Source organism: Lagenorhynchus albirostris, chromosome 7, assembly GCF_949774975.1.
Source record: "Lagenorhynchus albirostris chromosome 7, mLagAlb1.1, whole genome shotgun sequence".
Taxonomy (NCBI): domain Eukaryota; kingdom Metazoa; phylum Chordata; class Mammalia; order Artiodactyla; family Delphinidae; genus Lagenorhynchus; species Lagenorhynchus albirostris.
Window position 1 is genome coordinate 33,693,794 of NC_083101.1, and position 21,858 is coordinate 33,715,651.

General features: G+C 46.1%; 1 protein-coding gene, 1 long non-coding RNA gene and 1 pseudogene across 5 annotated transcripts in view; 1 reads left to right on the plus strand and 2 right to left on the minus strand.

Annotated features, from left to right (window-relative positions):
- Positions 1-817: 817 nt before the first annotated feature.
- Positions 818-10,728, minus strand: LOC132523498 (uncharacterized). 2 transcript variants are annotated; one of them, XR_009541539.1, is made up of 2 exons: positions 10,594-10,728; positions 818-2,820 (listed from the first exon to the last, which is right to left on the minus strand). It is a non-coding gene; the product is annotated as an uncharacterized LOC132523498 (long non-coding RNA). The 2 variants fall into 2 exon arrangements; XR_009541540.1 differs by lacking the exon at positions 10,594-10,728 and adding an exon at positions 10,203-10,545.
- Positions 3,567-4,567, minus strand: LOC132522831 (acyl-protein thioesterase 1-like; annotated as a pseudogene).
- The window catches only part of TBC1D2 (TBC1 domain family member 2), a 41,153-nt gene continuing 29,851 nt past the window's right edge, over positions 10,557-21,858 (plus strand). The window contains exons 1-4 of one of the 3 annotated variants that reach the window (XM_060154767.1): positions 10,557-11,375; positions 14,765-14,906; positions 17,277-17,424; positions 21,583-21,716. In XM_060154767.1, the coding sequence (XP_060010750.1) occupies positions 10,716-11,375; positions 14,765-14,906; positions 17,277-17,424; positions 21,583-21,716 (1,084 nt within the window). In that variant the 5' untranslated portion in view covers positions 10,557-10,715. The remainder of the gene's footprint in view (positions 11,376-14,764; positions 14,907-17,276; positions 17,425-21,582; positions 21,717-21,858) is intronic. The other 2 variants (XR_009541538.1, XM_060154768.1) reach the window with 2 other exon arrangements.

Sequence of the window (21,858 nt, forward strand, 5' to 3'; positions counted from 1 at the left end):
GTAACTTGCTTTAGAAACAAGCTTAGAATATTATTTTAATAATTCAATTAAACTTTACAATAATGTAACATAGTAACAAGGATCCACCTTGGACGTAGAGAATAAATACAAAACCTCAGTAAATACAAAACTTCAATATCCAAAGGTATATTACTGAAACATAATTTTTCTCTCTAACTTATCCTCATTTCTACTAAATCTAGCCAAATTAACATATTACTGACCAGGGGATTTTTGCTGAAACTAACGCCCATGCCTGGCAATTTGTTACATAAGTGAATATTCAAACACCCGCGTCTGAGTAAATATCAGCAACTTTTTTTGCACTTAATGTATTTATTTGAAACTTTGTATACGTCTTACTAAAGCATTCTAATATTTCGTTAGAGTGTGATAGGCAGTATAGCAGGCACCTCTCTGCAAGGGAACAGAACATCTATTACAAATATACCCTGTTTCATTGCGCTTTCCCCTGGAAGAGCAGACTCTACAATTCCCAGCAGCATTTTTTTTTAGTCCTGTGGGTATTATTTCCTCTAGAATATGTTCTTTTATTTCACCTGATAGTCGACAAGGTGGATCTGTGTGGGAGGCTTGAAGGACCAGGTGTAGGACTACCACTACATTCACCAGAATGGTCAGTTACCATTCTCTAACTACTGCTAACAAAAACTGCTTGTAAGTCATTTTACTCTGTGCAATAAAGCTACAATAAATTTTAAACGCATTGAATAAACCGCAATTACTCAAATAGAAACCCACTTTCTTAAACCATTTTCGAGTTTTCCAGAGGATACTGAAGTTTGCCAGATAGTGATTGGATCGATCAACTTTCATATATTTATTATACTCTTATATACAAGTGGGCTTAGTTATCTGATGGCCAGTCCTCCTGCATTCCTTTCCTGTAGATGCTATGGAGGTGTCTTGAATAGTTGTCACCATGAGGACTAGCCTCTTGTCTTTCCATATAAGAAGAATCACTTTCCCTTCCGTAAGAATGTCATTTCTCCCCGCTGTAGATTTTTAGATTTCTCCTTTAATTGGTTTAGTAGACCACGATTCTCTCTTATTTCAGATGTGAGCACACTGTTGTAATAACTGTCTTGGTAAATATGGTGCCATGAACCAAGATAAGGTTGTAGGACCAACAATATTGTTTCTTGCAGTTTCTTTCCTTCACCCATGTAAATCTCAAGGCTGCATATATATCCAATTTCACTTTCACTAACCATCCTGACCAAAATTCTGTATTTTGTAAGTTTTCCAGGATTACAGGTTTTGAATCTGAGTTGTCCTCTCCACCTTATCATTGCCTCATCAAGTGATAGCTCTTGTTTGGGCACATAGAACAACTGAAATTTTGGCAGAAAATAATCCAAAAGAGGTTTAACTTTGAAATTCTGTCTGCAGGAAGTGGAGTTTCTGAGTTATCATTAAAGTGAAGAAATGTCATTATTTGTTCAAACCTTCTTCTCGTCATAATCTTTGGAAAGATAGGTGTTTCAAGTAAGAAATCAGTCGACCAATGTTCTTCCCAGCGCGACTGACTTTTTTTTTTTCAGAATTAAATTTTATTTCACTTTGATAGAAACCGTGAAAAAGATTTACATTTTCCCACGTTACAGCACAACATGTCAATGGAATATTTCTTGCCATAAATTAGATCTTGCTGATTTGTGTAAGTGAAACAACAGTTTATATTCTTCAAAATAAAAGCAAAATGACTTAGTAAATGATTGTTTAAAACTGTAAATCCAGGGCTTCCCTGGTGGCACAGTGGTTGAGAGTCCGCCTGCTGATGCAGGGGACACGGGTTCTTGCCCCGGTCCAGGAGGATCCCACATGCCGCAGAGCGGCTGGGCCCGTGAGCCTTGGCCGCTGAGCCTGCGCGTCCGGAGCCTGTGCTCCGCAACGGGAGAGGCCACAACAGTGAGAGGCCCACGTACCGCAAAAACAAACAAAAAAGAACACTGTAAATTCAGACATAAACATATGGCTTCATTATTAACATCCTATACCGTCCATACGAAATCATTTCCATCATCAAGTAGTACCCATTTATAAAGATGCATTCCTAACGGTGTTCTAGTCAGTTGGAATACGGCAGAAAAATTAACAGTTCAGAAATAGCAAGTGTACATTTTTGCTACATATTAAACTGGGTGGTAACTACACCATATGTATTGAGTTCTGACTAACTTTTATTACCCATAAACTTGCTTTCAAATAGTGTTAACCAATAATCTGAAAAATCTATTTAAAATCAAATAATTGCTACTTTTATGTTTGCACAGAAACTCTGACTATAGTGAAAATTTCAAATAAGTCCATTGGCAGAAAAAAGTAAAGGAAATTTTTTGAATGGACTGTTCATTTCCTACAGCAGTCGGTTTCAAACATATGTGCAAAATAAACTAAAACTATGCTACGAGGAGAATCATCTTAGAGCAAATCATCTTAGAAATTACAATTTGTAAGATCAGTAAATATTTCAGAACATACTAGAATATGACTTAATTATTCTTTCAGTTAATTACAGAAAAATACAACCACAGAATTATTCTCGTTACCTGGACTGAAGATTCAAGTAACTCTGCCGGCCTAAACGGCAGACAAAGGTCCAGTTTAAGAAGTAGTGTAGAAACTTTGAAGGGATGTCTGGTTTCTTTTTACAAGTATAAGTACGTTTTCAATGCCATCATGTCTGTGATTCAGAATGTCAAATTACAGCACGTATTGACAGCAGATGTCTATGGCAAGTAGGCAATATTTGGTCCATTATGAAGGATAAAAAAGAAGAAAGAACACATTTCTTTTCTAGAGAGGAAAAAAGAATATTAAATAGAAATTATATTCAGGAAAGAAAAACGTGGTCCCCAAAATAAAAGGGCCATTAATTGAAGACAGCAATATTACTCTTTATTGACACTTAGAAGCATTATCCCTATTAGGAATAATGTAATAACACCTTATTCTTATTATGTATTATAATCATTAAGTACGTATGAACACATATATAAAAATATACGGACTTCCCTGGTGGCGCAGTGGTTAAGAATCTGCCTGCCAATGCAGGGGACACGGGTTCAAGCCCTGGTCCGGGAAGATCCCACATGCCATGGAGCAACTAAGCCCGTGCACCACAACTACTAAGCCTGCATTCTAGAGCCCGCGAGTCACAACTACTGAGCCCTCACATCACAGCTACTGAAATTCACACGCCTAGAGCCCAAGCTCCACAACAAGAGAAGCCACCTCAACGAGAAGCCCGCGCGCCACAACGAAGAGTAGCCCCCGCTCACCGCAACTAGAGAAAGCCCGCGTGCAGCAACGAAGACCCAATGCAGCCAAAATTAAATAAATTAATTTAAAATATATATATACAGATACTGCATGGTGACTAAGTAATCTGGGAATAAGTCCAGAGTCTAAGTCACAGCATGCATAAACTGTTTATGTCTTAACTGCTCATTTATACCTGAACAAGTTTTCATTAAGCATACTAATAATTTTCAAGGGACATAATAAAAAATCTGGTTGCAGTATTTTATTACTTTGCTGAATTACATTTGGGAGAAAGAAGCTACCTGCTTCACCTATCTTAATACTAATATATTCTGGATCATGTTACACAAATACATACATAGAAACTTAAAAGATCATAAATTTTCCATGAGGAGATTTTAGTCTGTGTCATTGGTGTGTATTTGCAAAACATTTTAACACTGCAAATATTAGAGGTTTCAAGACCGGACAAAGGAAAAAGTTTATACTCTACAATGATGAAGCTGGTGTGTACTTCTCCACAAAGCCTCTTAGTGACATCAATCAATAGGAGTTAGGAGTTCATCAATGAACTGCTTGATATCCATCATTTCCTGTTGACATGAACTGTGTATCATGCCTCCATAGGTTTTGAGGGTTACACTGGCTGGATTTACCAATGTTTTTAGCCTTTCAAAGCAGTAAGAGAACCAAACATTAGGGGAACTAAAGGATCCAAATCTCCATGGCACTGAAGAATAGAAATGTCTCTATTCACGCCACTGATAGGACCCCGTGGAAAGGAAGCCCGCAGGGGCAGCCAGCAGCTGAGGGCGGTGACGCTGGCCAGCGTCTGCTGTGTGGTCAGTGCCGTGTACAGAGATAAAGCTCCTCCCTGAGAAAATCCTCCCAAAATAATTCTGTTAGAAGGAATGCCATTCTTCACCTCTTGCCCTATCAAAGCTTTTACACTTTCTGCTGCCTGTTTTAATTCCAGTTTCATCTTCGTGTGAATCTGGTGAAAGACCAATAATATCAAACCAAGAAGGCATGGCCACATTCATATTTAATGTCACAGGCATAAACAGCGCGTGCGGGCAGATGTATTTGATGTGGGCGCTTCTGATACCTGCCAAGTCTTCTGCCCACCCATGCCCTGTGTCTCCCAATCCATGAAGGAAAATCACCGCGGCAGTGGCCTTCCGGACGGCGGGCACAATGGCAGGCAGCGGGGCCGACACGTTATTGTGGCACATACACCAGCTCGACCGACCGCGCATCAGAAGTGGAAGGCGGAGCGGGTGCCGGGCTGCAGTCAAGGGGGTGCAAGCACCAAGTCCGGCCCGCCCACAGGGGCACCCAGTGTGACTTTCTTATTTGTGCCATCAAAATTATTAATCCAAGAAACTTCATGTTACTACTGATTACATCACTCCATTTTAAAGCCTTATCATAATTTTTATATGATTTTTCGTTCTGTTGATGATACAAGTTTGTTTGAAAAGTGATCAACTCACAAAAGTTTGTTTGAGAAGTGATCAACTCACAAAAGTCGTTACCAAAAATTAATGCTGTTATTTCACTAACACTTTGTGGGTTATTACATTCAATAGTTACACCTGACACACCTGTAAAGTCGTCTAATTTCTGCCAAATGCTGCCTTCAATCCACTCTTCTGTAGAAGCAAAGGAGCATTCTCCACCACTGTTTCATTTTCACTTTCTGTACCAGAATCAATCAGTAAGGTTTTCTTGTCTTTTTGTTGGTCTAACATTCACATCGTCTGAATCAGAACTATATTCTGAAGAACTATCACTTTCCGGGACACTAGTATATATGTCGCTCAGACAATCAGAGAAAATATCTGCATAAAACTCATCAAAAAATTCTTTTTCACCCAAAATCTTGTGATGAAAAGTTTGAAAATTTTACAGTAATAAGCTTGCGTTTATAATATACACAAGGTTGGAACAAAACCTAATGGAGCAAAATGTGAACGATAACAACAATCATAAGTTGTATAATGAACCCTTGATCAATTTTTTTAAATTAATTAATTAATTTATTTAATTTATTTATTTGGCTGTGTTGGGTCTTCGTTGCTGCGCACGGGCTTTCTCTAGTTGCAGCAAGTGGGAGCTACCCTTTGTTGCAGTGCACAGGCTTCTCACTGCGGTAGCTTCTCTTGTTGTGGAGCACAGGCTCTAGGCGCACGGGCTTCAGTATTTGTGGTGCGCAGGCTCAGGAGCTGTGGCACAGTGGGCTCAGTAATCGTGGCTCGCAGGCTCTAGAGCGCAGGCTCAGCAGTTGTGGCGCACAGGCTTAGTTGTTCCGCAGCATGTGGGATCTTCCTGGACCAGGGCTCAAACCTGTGTCCCCTGCGTTGGCTGGCAGATTCTTAGCCACTGCGCAACCAGGGAAGTCCCAACCCTTGATCAATTTTAAGCTTTAACAACTTCACACAGTGATGTTAACTGTATCACTCCCTAAAAACATATTGGTAAGTCTCCAGTCAATAACGTTCGGGTAACAAAAGATGTATTGGGCTTCCCTGGTGGCGCAGTGGTTGAGAGTCCACCTGCCGATGCAGGGGACACGGGTTCATGCCCTGGTCCGGGAAGGTCCCACATGCCGCGGAGCAGCTGGGTCCATGAGCCATGGCTGCTGAGCCTGCGCGTCCAGAGCCTGTGCTCCATAACGGGAGAGGCCACAACAGTGAGAGGCCCGCGTACCGCAAAAGAAAAAAAAAAAAAAAAAGATGTATTAATACATCTCCAGTCAATAATGTGTTAAAGGGAATTCCCTGGTGATCCACTGGTTAAGACTCCACGCTCCCAATGCAGGGGGCCCAGGTTCAATCCCTGGTCAGGGAACGAGATCCCACATGCTGCAACTAATAAGATCTCGCATGCTGCAACTAAAAGATCCCACGTGCCTCAACTAAAGATCGCACATGCATGCAGCAACGAAGATCCTGCATGCCGCAACTAAGACCCAGCACAGAGCCAAATAAATAAATAGATAAATAAATAAATAAATTTTTAAGTATCTTATAAAAAAATAATAATAATGTGTTAAGACTAATTTGTTCCAAGTAAGTCTGGTTTCCATAAACTTGGCCTGATTATTTGCATAAGTGTAATTGCTCATATAGGCTCTCTTAAACTGGCTGCACTGGAACTTTTCATTGGGAATCCCAGATCAAACTTTTAAAAGGCCCCTCAAGGCTAGCAATGCCATGCTAATCGCTTGCCTTCAGATTCTGCCTGTGATATCTATAGATTTGGGTAAATTCCTCTCTTCTCCAGGTCTCCAGAATATCTTGAGATTCCTGCACCTGACAGGAGGTGACCTTCCTCATTCATCTGACAAGACTCCTGGGAACCCAAGAGTTTCCAAGCTCTGGAGGGATCAGACAGAAAGAAAAGATAAATGCTTCAATTCTACTTACAAGGATATAATTTACCAAGTTGTTATAAATCATAATTAACTTAAGGGGAAAGGTTTCCTTACATCTGAAAAACACAGATTAAAAGCCAGTAATATTTCAGATAAAAACCAAAAAATTACAACCATATTCATCAGTTCACTCAGCCTATGTAATCCTTTTGCTAACAGTTTACGAAACCATCAGGGTTTCCATTAGAATTGTTTAATTTCTAACCAATTCAGCAGTATGATCTGAAAGTTATCAGAAAGCTGTACTTGTCAAAAAGTCCTTTCTATGATTCGTCTTAAAGATGAAGCAGGGCTTCCCTAGTGGCGCAGTGGTTGAGAGTCCGCCTGCCGATGCAGGGGACACGGGTTCATGCCCCGGTCTGGGAAGATCCCACATGCCGCGGAATGGCTGGGCCCGTGAGCCATGGCCACTGAGCCTGCGCGTCTGGAGCCTGTGCTCCGCAACAGGAGAGGCTGCAACAGTGAGAGGCCCGAGTACCGCAAACAAGAAAAAAAAAAAAAAAAAGATGAGTCAGTTTTGCAAAGCATCACAGTGAAATAATAACTGTCTATGAATGACAAAAGACATAAAGGTGACGGTTAAAGATCTGATTACAATGCAGTTGACAAAGAAGCTTAACTGAGTGCTATGACGTACGACATTTTAAGATAATAACTAGAACTATGACTGATAACAATACCAGGACACATCCAAATTTTAGGAACTTCATCTAATTTCCAGAACATTTATTTTAATAAGATTTATCCACACAATATAACGTAAAAAGGTTTATTACCACTCACCTGACAATGTTTCCAATGTAATTTAACATACGAAATAATTCAAATTAATTTAAAATTTCTCTCTGAGATACCTCAGGGGCCCATTGAAACATCCCAAAGTTAGTTAGGGGCTAAAAGAACTTCATTTAGAATTTGATCCTTGGGAAGTTTGTCAAAAATACCAAAAAGTTTTAAAACACCTGGTCAAATAGGATCATAAGTCACTATGAAACAATGCTTATTATTTTAACAAAAGTAACAATAAAAGATTTGAGTCAAATACAGAACATTACAATAGATCACTAAAGATCACTTAAAAAGTGAAGAAACTGGGCTTCCCTGGTGGCGCAGTGGTTGAGAGTCCGCCTGCCGATGCAGGTGACACGGGTTCGTGCCCTGGTCTGGGAAGATCCCACATGCCGCAGAGCGGCTGGGCCCGTGAGCCATGGCCGCTGAGCCTGCGCGTCCGGAGCCTGTGCTCCGCAATGGGAGAGGCCGCAACAGTGAGAGGCCCGCATGCCGCAAAAAAAAAAAAAAAAAAAGTGAAGAAACTTACAGTTTGTTATCAAAAGCAGCTCAATATTCCAGGAAAAACTATTCTCTTGACAGAGAGAGAGTAAACCAAAATCCAGCCTTGTACCAGCTCACTTTTAATAACAAATTCATCTAAATTAAATGCAATCTAATCTTAGCCAGTTTTGAACATGCATAAAACTCTCTTCTCAAGGTTCCTTTCCCACAACCGTTCCGTCACTTCCTATATCCGTATAAGTTTGTCCTCCTCTCTTTCCCCCTCATTTAGAAATAACTAGCTTCAGGACAAAATTACTCTTTTCCCTTAACAAAAATATCTCCACTTCTTCTCACCTTCTCTTACCGACAACATGTATCCTACTTTATTTACATACTGAAATGTTTCCCTTATTATTTCTAGTAGTTTTTAATTGCACATATATTACAATTTTTAACCCTTAAAATGAAAACCAAGAAGCAAGCAATTATGAACTGTTTGTCATACCAGTATTTCCTGACTGGCAAACTTAAGAACATATTCCATAACCTTTAAAAATATACATTTTTTTCACAGCATAATTTTTCTTCGATGTGGTAAAAGATGTGTATCTAATAAACCCAAACATCTTCAGTTTTTCTCTCATAAGAAGACAAAAGTAGGCAAACTCAGACTTGTCTAGCAGTCTGTGTCCAGTGTTTTATCTTATTAAAAAATGATCTAGACCTTCAATGAATTCTCATCATTTAACTTTCTCTTTCTAGGAGCATACTAAAAATCCCCTGGTTGTGTAAAATACACCCTAGGGAACAACTACAAGATGGAATAGAGCTCTCATTTCCCATTTTCCTTTTAGACAAAGGCTTATAGCTATAAGTTGGCCATTCCGCCAGACTTCTTCCCAAGGGACTTTCAGATGGCATTAAAGGCACCTCCCATGTTTAAAAGCAAACAAATGATTAAAGAACAACAACAAAGGAACCAACCCAAAATGTATCAAAACGAAGGCCAACTAAACAAACAGGAACCTTTCAAAACTCAAATGAGAACAAAAGAGAACGACTTCGCTGGGTTCCCTGGTCCCACTCAACCATGACTTCCACACCAACGGCGCCACAAATGCCTCCTAACAGGCTGGAAGGTTCACAACCTTCCCCAAAAGTGTGAAATCAAGGGGCGGGGGGGGGCACTTCCCCAAGTGGACAAGGTGTGGCAACTCTTCCTCAAAGAAGGTTCAAGCTACAGGAGACCACGTCCTTTTCAAGGTGAGAGACGGGAGTAAGATGGGGCTCCAGCCGCTGGGACAGCCCCTCACTCTCTCCCCAGGAGGCAGCACTCCCACAGGCAAGGGCTCCAAGCCCAACCCAGGGCACCCCTCCCTGCTCCGACAGTGTTAGGTGGGAGGTCGAGAGCAGGATGCACACCACAGGGGCACCGACGTGCCTCCTGGCTGGTTCAGCCAATTTTGTTACCAAAAATTCGGTCCTAGTCCTGATGCCAAATGAGAATAACAAGGACAAGGTTTTGAGGATAAAGGAAAGACAAATTTATTGATTGCCAGCAGATGAGAAGGGTAGCAGACTAATGTCCTGAAAACTACCATCCTGCCTTCTGGGGAGAAAGCAGGTGTATTTAAAGGAAAGTCTTGGGGCTAGGGTTAAGAGGAGCAAGCAAAAACGGCAAGAAGGCCCGCCCACGTTAATCAGGAACAATGAATGCACAGTAACAAGAATGTAAGTTTTAGTTTCCAGGAACAGAGGGAGAAGACAGGAAACATTTCGCTTAGAAATCATCCATAAGTTTTAGCCTTGTGGCCCTGTTACAGTTTGACGTTATTTATTAGCTTATTAAAAGTCATTATTACCCTGTATGCTATCGACTTGTGAAATACTATTATAAATGATAATTCCTGCAGTTAACCGGTGTTAAATCAATTACTGGCAAAGACAATCTCAGTCTCTGAGCATAATTTGCCCCCAACAATGAGAATTTTAAGGACTGCAGAGGGGGAGAAGCTAAAGGGAGAGGAGATAAGAAAGGGCTAGAGGAGAACCGTGATGCCCCTAAAGAGGTGGAAGGAAATGGGCTCCACAGCCCAAGTGGAGGGATGCGCCTAAGACAAGAGGGAAGGGGAGAAACTTAAGGACAAGAGGTAGAATGAGACATGAAGTTGACCGAGCTTGTCAGGGCCTAGATACATACTTGTTTATTTACCCAATTTACTGAGCCCAACTCCGTCCAGGTACTGAATTCCAGAAGGGCAGCAGCCGGGCCCGGGCACCCCATGTAACGCGAGCAGTCAGGGAAGGAGGCGAGTGGGAGCTGGGACCGAGGCAGGTGAAGCCGCCGCGGTCAAAGCTGAGTCACGGAGGTGCTAAATTAGCCCCGCGGATAATAAGCCCCTAGCAGCGCCCACAATCCACGCGCGCTTTGAGCGGCGCCGGAAGTGGCGTCACCGAGCCGGGCGTCCCTTTCAACTAATGGCCGCGCGGTCCGTCGTCCAACGGTAACCCGAGCAGCACCTGGGGAAAAAAGGCGGGAGGCCCATAAGGCGCGAGAAGAGACCACCCATCCACGTCATTACGCGAGTTACCAGAGCAGCGTAGTCGGGGACCGGCGTCTCTTCCAGCTTCTCTTTCGCCGGTTAACCTAGCTCAGGGTCACCACGCCTTCAACCCAAGGACCGCCTCACGCCCGAAGCTGCCCCCCGTAAAGATGGCGGATAGGCACGGAGGAAAAGCCGGAAGAAGGCGGGGTGGGAGGAGCCGGCAGGGGGCGTGTCCTGTCTGCAGAGAGGTTCGGATGGGCGTGGCCAGCAGCCCCTACTGGGCTTTCCATCAAGGAGGCGCACACACCGCAGCCAGCCGCGTCCCTCCGTCGTCTCCTGGGGGCGGGTCACCACTGGCTCCGCCCCTGTCCGGAAAGCTCCCTCTTGGAAGGTATCACCTGAGTTTCCGAGATTTGACCGGCGTGGGGCCGCAGGCCTCCAGTCCCTCGACGATGGAGAGCACCCAGGAGAAACCCGCGGAGTCTAGTTACCCCGTCCCCGGGTCCGAAGAGCCTGCCGGCTTAGCCAGGGACCCCGAAGTGTTGCCTCCCAAGGAGTCGGAAGGCTGCGCCCGGCCCCTGGAGACGGCCCCCAAGAAAATCTGTGGATATTTAAGTAAGTTTGGCGGCAAAGGGCCCATCCGGGGCTGGAAATCCCGCTGGTTCTTCTACGACGAGAGGAAATGCCACCTGTATTATTCGCGGACCGCGCAGGATGCAAATCCCTTGGACAGTATCGACCTCTCCAGTGCAGTCTTTGACTGCAAGGCGGACGCCGAGGAGGGGACTTTCGAAATCAAGACTCCCAGCCGGATTATTACCTTGAAGGTAAATGGAGCAGTTTTTTTCCTTTTCAGCCGGGATGAGATCCCAGGGCACAGCAGGGCGCAGGTGGGTGGTCACAGTAAACTTACGATAATCACCGACCCTGATCAGCCCAGTGAACCCTGGGTGCCCAGGGTTTTGTACTTTCCTAAGCACATTCACACCCACTTCCTCACTGGGTTCCCACAACAAAAGCCGGGATGATGGACCCATATTACGGATCAAGAAACTGAGTCACAAGGAGATGAAGTGACTGGTCCGAGGTCACTCAACTAAAAAGTGGTGTAGCCCACACTTGGAATCCCATAGCTTTTCTACCTCTCAGTACTGTGTCAAAACTTTTACTTTTAGGTGTGGCTAACAATGCTGTTCCCTTAACTTTCTTACTTGGGGCTGAAGTATAGTCAAGATGAGCTTTGCCATCCTCTCGAAGGCCCGGATCCTGAATTACTTTTCTTGATGTTGTGGCCAAGGGGAGTGAATGCTGAGAAAACTTTGGCAGAGATTGGGAGATAAATACTTAGGTTTCACTGATCAACCTAGAGTGTTCATTGATGCACGTCTAAACCTGTTTTCTCATCAGTAGGTTTTGTTTTATTATCATATTTAACTGAGAAAGCCTGAAGCAGTGCAAAGGCCATGTGCTTTGAAATCAGACAGGCTTGGATTCAAATTCTACATTAGCTACTTACTAGCTGTGTGACTCTGGGCAAGTTAACCTCTTAGTACCTAGACAGTTTGTGAGATTTATAACAGGGTGTGTAAGCACCTGGCACATCACAGGCACCTACAAGTTGCTGAATTAATCTCAGTGCCTAGAATACAGCCTGGCATCTAGTGGGTCCTCAATAATTATTTGTTGAATGAACACACATAGTGATAGAACCAAGGTCAGGAAGTTCATGTCATGTCAAGAGGAAGTGCCCTAGAACTTAACTGGAAAGACAGATGTGGGCTAAGAGTTCTGGAATTCACACTCAGCAGAGGAGAGTGTGCCAGAAGACTGCCACCTCCCTGACCCCCACCCTGTCTTCCCACACCTCCACCCCTACTTGCAGCCCACTGGGCATCTCTTGAGCCCCCTGGATATAGCCCACAGCTTTAGTTCCACTTTACTGTCTGGGCCAGGCTAGTGACCAGGCTGGGGGGTGAGGGGGGGGGATCAGCAAAAATAATGCAAATTAGGAATTCCAGGCCAGGAGGGCAGGCATTTTAGGGTTACTTGGCTTATGGGTCATGTGTCTGCTCCCACACATTGAATGCTGTCTACAGGGTCGCTAACACGTGCCTTTTACTATTCCATTGACCCGTGTGTGTGCCTGGCACTGTGCTAGGCGCTGGGGTGTGGCACAAAATCAGACCTGCCTCCTGGGGCTCAAACCACTTAAGGTCTTGTGAGAGACGGACAGGGAGACTGGCATGCGCAGTAAAATGTTCTGTAGGGACAGTATGATAAGTCTATACCAGAAAGGTGCCGTGACAGGAAGGGTCTGTTCCACTAAGTAGGTGGGGCTATCCAGAGAGGGCCTCATGGGCCAGAGTGGGGGTGGGGTGGGAAGGGGGCGACCACACCTTGACGCTTGAAAGAGAAGATCGGTTTTCTACAAGCAGACGAGAGGGAGAAGGATATTCCAGGCCAAGAGAGCCCCATGAGTAAACATAGGAAAACATGGTACAGCCTGGAATGTCCAGGCAAATCCCAGGAGCCTGGGGTATAGAGGGGCCCACAAGATGGAGTGGAAGAGCAGAGGCCCGAGGGCAGGGCATTTGGCAGGCCAGGGAGTTTGGACTTTGTCTTATGGGATGTGGCGAAATTGTCAGAGCCTTAAGCAAGGAAGCACTGTGAGATGAAAAAATTGAGAAAGGTCAATCTGGCTTTTGGGTATAGAACAAGTTAGGAGAAGGCAAGGCTGTGGTTCGGGAGTCCGTCAGGAAGTGGTCAGGAGAGAATGACGGCCAAGCTAGAGCTGTAGCAGTGGGGCGGGAGACAAATGGGGGCGGCTAAGGATGTGAGGGAGGGGTCAGGGGTGGCTTGTGTAACTGGCTGACTGCCTGGTTGGGGCAGTCACTGACAGCAGGGAACCCAGGATGAGGAAACCGCAGGATATACAGTTATATGTCCCCCTCAGTAGACTCCAAGAGGGGAGGGCCGTGTGTGTGGGCTCACCAGTGCCTTCCACAGTCCCTGACACATATAGTACATGCTCAATATACACCTGTCCAATGAATTAATAAAATGGGTTGTTCGGGTATGGGCTGGAGCTTGTCAGCACAAGGTCATGGTGAAGCCCTGAGAGGGGCTGAGGTCTCTCGGGGAAAGTATATAGAAAGAGAAGAATGGTGGGCATCATTTTATCTGATATGATATCTCCATGACAGGCCGAGGGCCTCTTTCAGGGAGCCCCCAGCCTTGTGCACACCTCACCGTGGTCCTGTTGAGAAGGGGGCTTGCCCTGGTTGCCTGCTGACGTTCTCGCATGGCCTTGATTGTGGGCAGCTCTGTGAGGCTCACCATCCACTCCCAGCGCCTATCCAGCTTCTGCAGCCCAACCGATCCTAGGCTTTCTCCATGTAAGTCACAATCTCCCGGCCGTAAATTACAACAAATCTCTGGTCTAAAAGTGGGAGACCCGGGTTCTGGGACCAGCTCTGCCACCACCTGCCTGGACGGCCTCAAAGCCTTAGTTTCTCCATCTATGGAGGGGGCCGATCACTCCCGCCCTGCCTCCCCAGTGGAGGATCCGGCAACATAATGGATGTGAGAGTAGGTATGTGGACCATCCAGTGCTGGGAGACTAACGACCAGCATCAACCATACCTCATGTGGGCTTCCTGGAGGGTGCCACAATGTTGTGTGCATATGGCTTTCCAGTCCCCAATCACATCATCCCCAAAACAGGAGAGATTCTCCCTATTCCACAAAGTCAGCTAGGACACTGAGATGTCACACAGGGAGATAATGATGCTACTAGGGCCCCAGCCAGGTCAGAATTTCAAAGCTCTCTCCCTCTCTCTTAACACCTCCAAAATATTTTATCCAGTGAGCACATTTTGAGCACCTACTGCATGTCAGGAACTATGCTGTATACTTTACTTTCCTTACTTCATTTCACCCTCATAACCACCCTATGAAATGAGTGTTATCATCACCATAGGACAGATGAGAAAACTGAGGCCCAGAAAGGTTAAGGAACCTCTGAGTGGGAGATCAGAGCCCGATTATCTTCTGTTGCCAAGAAGCATGTGGTGTTTCAGAGGTGTCACCTGCAGTGACAATTTTTTTTTTTCTGGGAAGGAGAGAGTTGCCAAGCCTCCCATGACCTTCCTGCATCCCACACCCAGTGCCACCATGCGGGCACAGGGCCTTGCCAACTAACGCTTGTGCTTCTCAGGCCGCCACCAAGCAAGCGATGCTATACTGGCTGCAGCAGCTGCAGATGAAGCGCTGGGAGTTCCACAACAGCCCGCCTGCACCTCCCGCCGTCCCTGACGCTGCCCTGGCTGGGAATGGGCCCGCCCTGCGCCTTGAGCTAGGTACCCAATGGGCTTGCCTCCTGCCCACACACCCAGGGCTCTTGGTGACCAAGCCTTTACCCTCCTTTTGGGAGTGAGTGGGAGGACCCCTCTGCTAAAGAAGCGGAGAGCCAGGGATGTGACTCAGGATGAGCTAGGGCAACAGTATAGCATCAAGGGCAAGAATATGGGCTCTGAGGCCAGGCTGGCTGGGCTCAGATCCTAATCCTGTGCAGTCTTAGGCAAGTTGCTTAACCTTTCTGAGCTTCAGTTTCCTTCCCTGTAAAATGAGGTTAATAAAGAATACCTACTCCTTAGGGTTATTATGAGGATTAAATGAATCCTTACACCTTAAAGGGTTGGAACAATGCCTGCACATTGTCAGAGCTCAGTAGATGTCAGTTACTATTATGATGATGACAATTACGGAAAGATCTCAAGAAATGAAACTTCCACAGAGTTGCTGTGAGGAAGGTTAATGAGAGAATGCAGTTGTTGTTGTTGCTTCTTACATAAATGCTTTTGTGCTGTGAGTTGAGTAGATCCGTGATCTTATCCCCAGTGTTGCCGTGGGCAGAAGCTTCACCCCCACCAGGTGGCCCACGTGATCCCAAATACTAAAACATCCCAGCATGGAGGAGACCGGCAGCTCATACCCCCCTACCCCCATGCTGCAGCCAGCACTGTGACCAGCAGGTTTCACAGTTGAGACAGACCACCCACCGAGCTGCAGTGTGTCTAACATGCCTCACCCTCAGTTGACAGGGAAGCCCAATGGGCGAGGGCAGGACCTGTGGCCGGACACCTCCTAGACCCTGGTACCCAGACGCTTTACAGACTGAGCTCATCTGCCCTTACCCTTCTCCCCACTTTTCCTTCCCTGAGTAAATGGGCTTCATTTACCTAGTTGCCCCTTCCTGGATCTCAGATAGCCAGTCCAGTCACCTGGGCTGGCCATGTCTACCCTCTGGCCTACATGTCAGATCTAGGCCCTCGCTGCTATTGCCTTGGGTCAGGCCTCAACTCTTAGCTAGAAAACCACAGCAGTCTCCTCTCCAGTGTCCCCATGTCCCAGCCTGCCACCTCAGACCCAACCTCTTCACTGTAACCCGAGCCAGCTTTCTCAAATGAGCGCCTGAGCCCCACCCCGCTTCTGTGGCCGCCCTCCATGTCCCAGGCCCAGTCCCAGCTTTTTAGCACCAGACTCAGGCCTCATCCTTCCTCATCTCACCTCTGCCTGCTCCCCCAGTGCCCGCCTCTTGCTGTGCACTTCAGCAGCACCAGAGGCATCCCTGCCCCCTCTTCTCTGCCTGGTGAATTCCTGCTTACGCTCTATGGCCAAGCTCCACTGCCACCTCCTCCTTTTGCCAGTCTCCTCTTGGAAGCCTTCCGGGACTTTGCCTGCAAAACTGTCTGTGAGCCCTCAACACTTTTTGCAGATGGTTACATTGTGTTCTAATCACAGCGTCCTTGTCAGTCTCTGCCCCCTAGCCCTCAAGGGTGGGGGCCATGTCTTTGTCACCTGTGTCCCAAGTATCTGGTACCCTGCCATGCACATTGGATATTTGTTGAGTGAATGTGTGAGCGAATACATTGAATTTTATCATTAATGAGGAAAGGAATGTAAAGCCCTGAGCAAAATGCCGGGTACATAGTGAGTGTTCAGTGTGTGAGAACTGTCCTAATAATATGATTATTATATGTGTACCTGCACACTGTTACTGTCATAGTAAATGCTCCTTTTTATGGTTTATGATACTCATCTGTAATTTTCCCAGAGAACCCTCTGGGTGTTTTATGCTTGTAAGGACTTTCTTTGGGGAAGCGTTTGTTTGCTTTTGCTTCTGCACTTCTACTCACCCTCCGCTCCCATCTGCGGGAGAGCCAACAGCCCTGGCTGTGCGGGAAACTGCAGCCTGAGCTGACACAGTTGCTAGATCCGCCTCAGTCTAGAAGCAACAAGAAACCCTCCCAAAGACAGAATTCCTGAGTGTCCGGAAATCAGAAGAACCAGGTTATCAGAAGAATGGCTTTGGTTCAGCACACTCAGCGGGCCTCTTCTGGGCCAGCCCCTGCTGTGGGCATGGTTGCGCCACAATGACCAGGCGCCAGTCTCCTGAGGACGCTGCAGGGAGACACAGGAAGCTGTGGTGTAGGCTTCTCTTCTGAAGCCCTTCTCGCAGCAAGCCTTCACCCTCCTGGACCCAGGGCCCCTGTGAAACCTTCCCCAGAAAGACATTCCTGGAGCCCTGAGCAAGCTGGCAGGCCCTGGATTAGCTGTCTGGAGACGGCTGCCCCACCTCTCCAGTCTCCACCCTGTCTAGTCTTTCTAAGTGCAGTGACCAGACCCCAGCCCCAGCGTGAATGATTTTCCTTTTCTTTGTTCCCCAGAGCAAGAGGAGGCGGAGCTAGAGGAGTTCCTGTGTCCCGTGAAAACGCCCACTGGCCTTGTGGGCATGGCAGCTGCCTTGCAGCCGGTCCCTGCTCTGCCCTTGGCCCTTCAGAATATCTCCCTCAAGCACCTGGGAACTGAAATACAGTAAGTGCGATGGAGCTGAGGGGCCTGCCAGGCTGCAGGCAGCACCTTCTTTGGAGCTTACAGTGATCCGGTGTGACTCCTCTGCAGGGAGGTGGACTTGGGTTGGGGGTTAGGGGCTTTATTTTCAATTCATTACATCATCACTTTAAAATACTACATTTGTTCTGATTTTTAAAGTAGTACACATTCTTTGTAGGAAGTTAGAAACATCTAGAAAGGTATAAATTTAAAATTACCCATAGTCCTTTCACCCAGACAAGCGTTCTTAGCATCACTTTCCTCACATTTTCTATATACATATATGCATAATTGAGATCATATTCAATGTAATGGAGTGGTGGCTTCACAAATGTCTACATATGTCAAATGCATCAAATTATTCACTTTTCACATGTGTAATTTACTGTATGTCGATTACATCTTAGCTTCTTTTTCATCTCATAATGTGTGATATATGCAATTTATATTTCCCACCGGCAGGCTTTGTTTTAAATAGTTCATAAGAAGATAGCACTATGGCCTGAGCTTTGGGGCCAAACTGCTTGCATTTGTATCCTGGCTCCACCAGTCATGGGCTCTTCTGCCCTTGGCAAGTTGTTTGATTTCTCTCTGCTTCACTTAAATTATTCGTACATGTAAATACAACAGTATTTGCCTTACAAGATTAGTGTGTGTGTGTTTGGGGTGGGGCAGGGGGGTTTTAAGTGGGTTAATACATGTAAACTGCTTTAGAACTGTGCTTGGGGATCAGTAAGCACTTAAATATTATTCTGCTGCTACTATTGTGGCTCTAATTGAAGGGATGGAAGCTTTTGGGAATTCAGACTGTACCTAACGCTGATCCTGTTTGGGTGGTTATTTTCTGTGTGGACTTCAGACAAACTGGGACCTCTTAGAAAGCAGAATAGATTGCTCCCTGAACTTAGATTAGAGCCCCCGCCTCGTGTGACTCAAGCGAATCATTTCTCTCTGTCGGCCTCAGTGTTTGAATTTGCTTGGGTAACTAGCAGGGGAGTGATGCCGTTCTCAGGAGAGAAGCAGGTTTTAGGGAAAATATGATGAGTGTCCTTTAGGGTCTGCTGGCTAGAGATGGAACTACCCCACAGACATTTGGATGGAAAGGCCTAGAACTCAGGAGAGAGATCTGAGCCAGAGAGAGAGACTTGGCGGATATGGGACCTGGTTGAGCCCCCCAGGGTGAGAGGACAAGGACGGCACCCTGCAGGGGATCTTCCCTTGGGAGGAGCTGGAGGGCACTGGTTACATGGGGAGCCTGCTGTGGGGACAGGGGATCTGAGAAGGCCAGCCACCCAGCCAGTGTGTGTCCAGGGCGTTCTCACCAAGATTAAGCCAGGTTCGTGCCTAATGATGGCCACCCAACAACAGAAGCAGAACCGAGAACCTGCAGAGACTAAGAAAGGAAGGAAGTTTCCGAGGATCAGTCAGTTATGTGTCATAAACCACAGAAAATGTGAGACGGTTTTCCAAGTGCCCTGGCTGCTGACAGCCCCGGAAAGACCAGGGTTGCCCTTGTCTCCTGCACCCCCTTTCCCTGGCGGGTCTTGGTGCTTGCTCTTGGGTCTGCCATGAGCCCAGGTCATACTCGAGGAAGGACACTGTGCTAGGTGCTTTACACTCTCAACAAGATGTCTGGACAAACCTGTGAAGTGGTATCTAATGGTTAAGTTCTCAGACCATGGATTAGACATCCAAGTCTATTGCTCAGCCCCACCATTTACTCGTTCTGTGGCTTTGGTTACCTATCCTTTCCAAATCAAAGTTCTCACTGTGCAGTGGAGGTTATAATAGTGCTTACTTCATTGGGCTGTTGTGAGGAGTAAAAGAGTTAAATGCATGTGGGTGAAGATTAGATGAGTTGAACTCCTAGGGTTTATCTTAGACCTGGCCCATGCAAGGCCCCAGTCATTGTTTGTTGTGGATATGTTCCTCATCCCATTGCAGATGGGAAAATCCAGGCTCAGAGAGGATAAATGTCCTGCCCAAGGTTATCTGTCCTTCTAGAACAAGTCCTTGTGACCACTACTCCCATGCTGACCAGGCCTTTCAGACCTAGAGCTAAACCTACACAGAAGATGATCCATGAACTGCTCCAAGCAAAGTCAATACGTTTATGAAATGGAGATGCCTCTTCCAAGCACAGTAGTTTGGCTGGGTAATGGCCACCTGGGCTGTGACAGTAGTTAGTGAGCTGCCCATCCTCAGAGGAGACGTGTGCTAGGGCTTAGAATGATCTTTGTTGCCCTGAAATTGGGGTTTCTGTGCCTTCCCACACCCCAGGGGTGACTGCTTGTGAGGCCCTAGACATATTGGGGAGGCTGCAGCCCCTGGACAAGGGGAAGTATGGGCAACAGTGATGGTCACCCCACCCAGCCAGTGCCCCTGGCCATAGGGATGTGCCCCAGGGTCCTTGCCAAATCATGTGGCCTATGGTGTGTGAGATCCATGTAATGGGGCTCAGAAAGACGCAGCACAGAGTGATACTCAGTAAATAGTGCCTCTCATGGTCATCATTCATATTAATATGACCACCACCCTTTTATTTTTAGATGGGTAAAGTAAGAACTAAGAAGAGGAAATGACTAGCCCAAGGAGTCAGGGCTCCTATATTTACATTATATCTGCCAACATCCCTTTGGCCAAAGCAAATCACATGGCTGTGCCCAAAATCAAAAGGAGGAGGGGGATGTACTCTGCTCCTGCAGAGGTGGAGGGGAAGGGGTAAATATTTGTTGAAAAGTAATTTAATCTATATATGCGTCTTCCTCTTTACTTCCCACTTGAGTTTCAACTCCTTTTTTGTGTTTAGTCCCTAGGGATTTTCCCTTCCTTTTCTGAGAATTCAGCTAAATACTTTTGAAATATGTTTTACATTTATCTAGCATCTAGGTAGATGTTTGTGGAACAAGGGTTTTTCAGATATTTTGTCCACCATATTGCTAGACGTATACATCGCGTGGAGGGATGATAGCACAAAGCCAGGACTCCATCGCAAGTCTACGGACTTTTTCAGCCTTTTGTTTTCTGGCCACGCTATTGCTGCCCTTTAGATAATTGACCTCCTCCTGCAGTGTTTTTCAAACTGTTCACCAGTAAGAAATACATCTTACTATATGGCTCAATACACATATATGTAATTCACAAAATTTTAATCCTTTCTAAGTGGAGCGCATTCTGATATTTTCTATTCCATTTTTTTTAAGTGCTGGTCGTGATACTAAACTGATTTTACAGTCTACCAATGGCTCACATCCTGCAGTTTGAAAAACACTGACCTAGTGAACTCTTTAGTCATTTTTTCTTCCTTGTTATTAGTTTTGGAATATGTCGACTTTTATACCTTTGCAAAGAGAAAACAAACTCAATTGAACTGCCTTTTCATCCAACTCATGAACTTCTCTGTGGCCTGTGGTGCCAGGCCAGCCTTTGGTGCTACCTAGTTCCTTCCTGCAAAACAAACATCTATTGAGTCTGTACGCTGGGCACATGTGACCCAGTGCCAGGTGCCAGTAGGCATGCAGGTAGGTTAGTGCTCAGTTCTTGAAGAAAAGACACCACTACTCAGTCTAGACAAGTACTTGGTCAAAGAGTGACCCATGCATGAAGTGCAGTAAGCTCCTTGGAGGCTGTGAGGTGATCAGTGAAGGCTACAGAGAGAACAGGTCTGAGCAGGGAAAGAAAGCAAGGGGAGCAAGAGGCCAGGAGGTGTTTGGAACTTTTCTCAGCAGAAGTAGGGAGCCACTGGTGATTTTTAAGCCAGGTGGTTATAAGACCAGGTGAAGGTTTTGGGAAAGTTAGTTTGGCAAATCCATTTCAGTGAATAAAGCAGACAAATGCCCCTGCCCTCATGGAGCTTATATTCTAGCAGTGGGGTTGGAGGCAGAGGAGTCAAGCTTGTATTGTTTACAAGGAATACTGCGTATCAAAGGTGATCTGCGTGATGAAAAATGGAAAGGAGAAGGGTAAGGGTGATGGGAGAGGCTCAGATGGGTTGCCTCCTGCAGGGTGCCTGCAGTCAGGCAGACTGATCAAGTCATGACTGGGGTGGAGATGCAGCCTGAGCGCCAGCAGTGGCAGCAGGAAGGGTAGTGGGCAAGATAGCAGGGCTGTCAGCCCCATGATCCTCTATTTTCCTTTCAGAAACACAATGTACAACATCCGGGGCAACAAGCAGACCCAAGGAACAGGCCACAGACCCTCAGGAGAAGATTCTTCACTGAGCGAGGAGCCTCAGAGGGAGGAGCAGCCCTCGCCTCCTGACCTCAGCGCCCCAGGTGAGCCTCTGCCTGGGTCTGAGCTGCCTTCAGAGACTAAGTGGGTGCCCTCTCTCCTCCCCGTAAACAAACATCCGTGCTTTTGTGTGTCAAAGATTCAACTCTCCAGGTCACTCCTCCTGGGCTTCCATGGGTCTGGTAG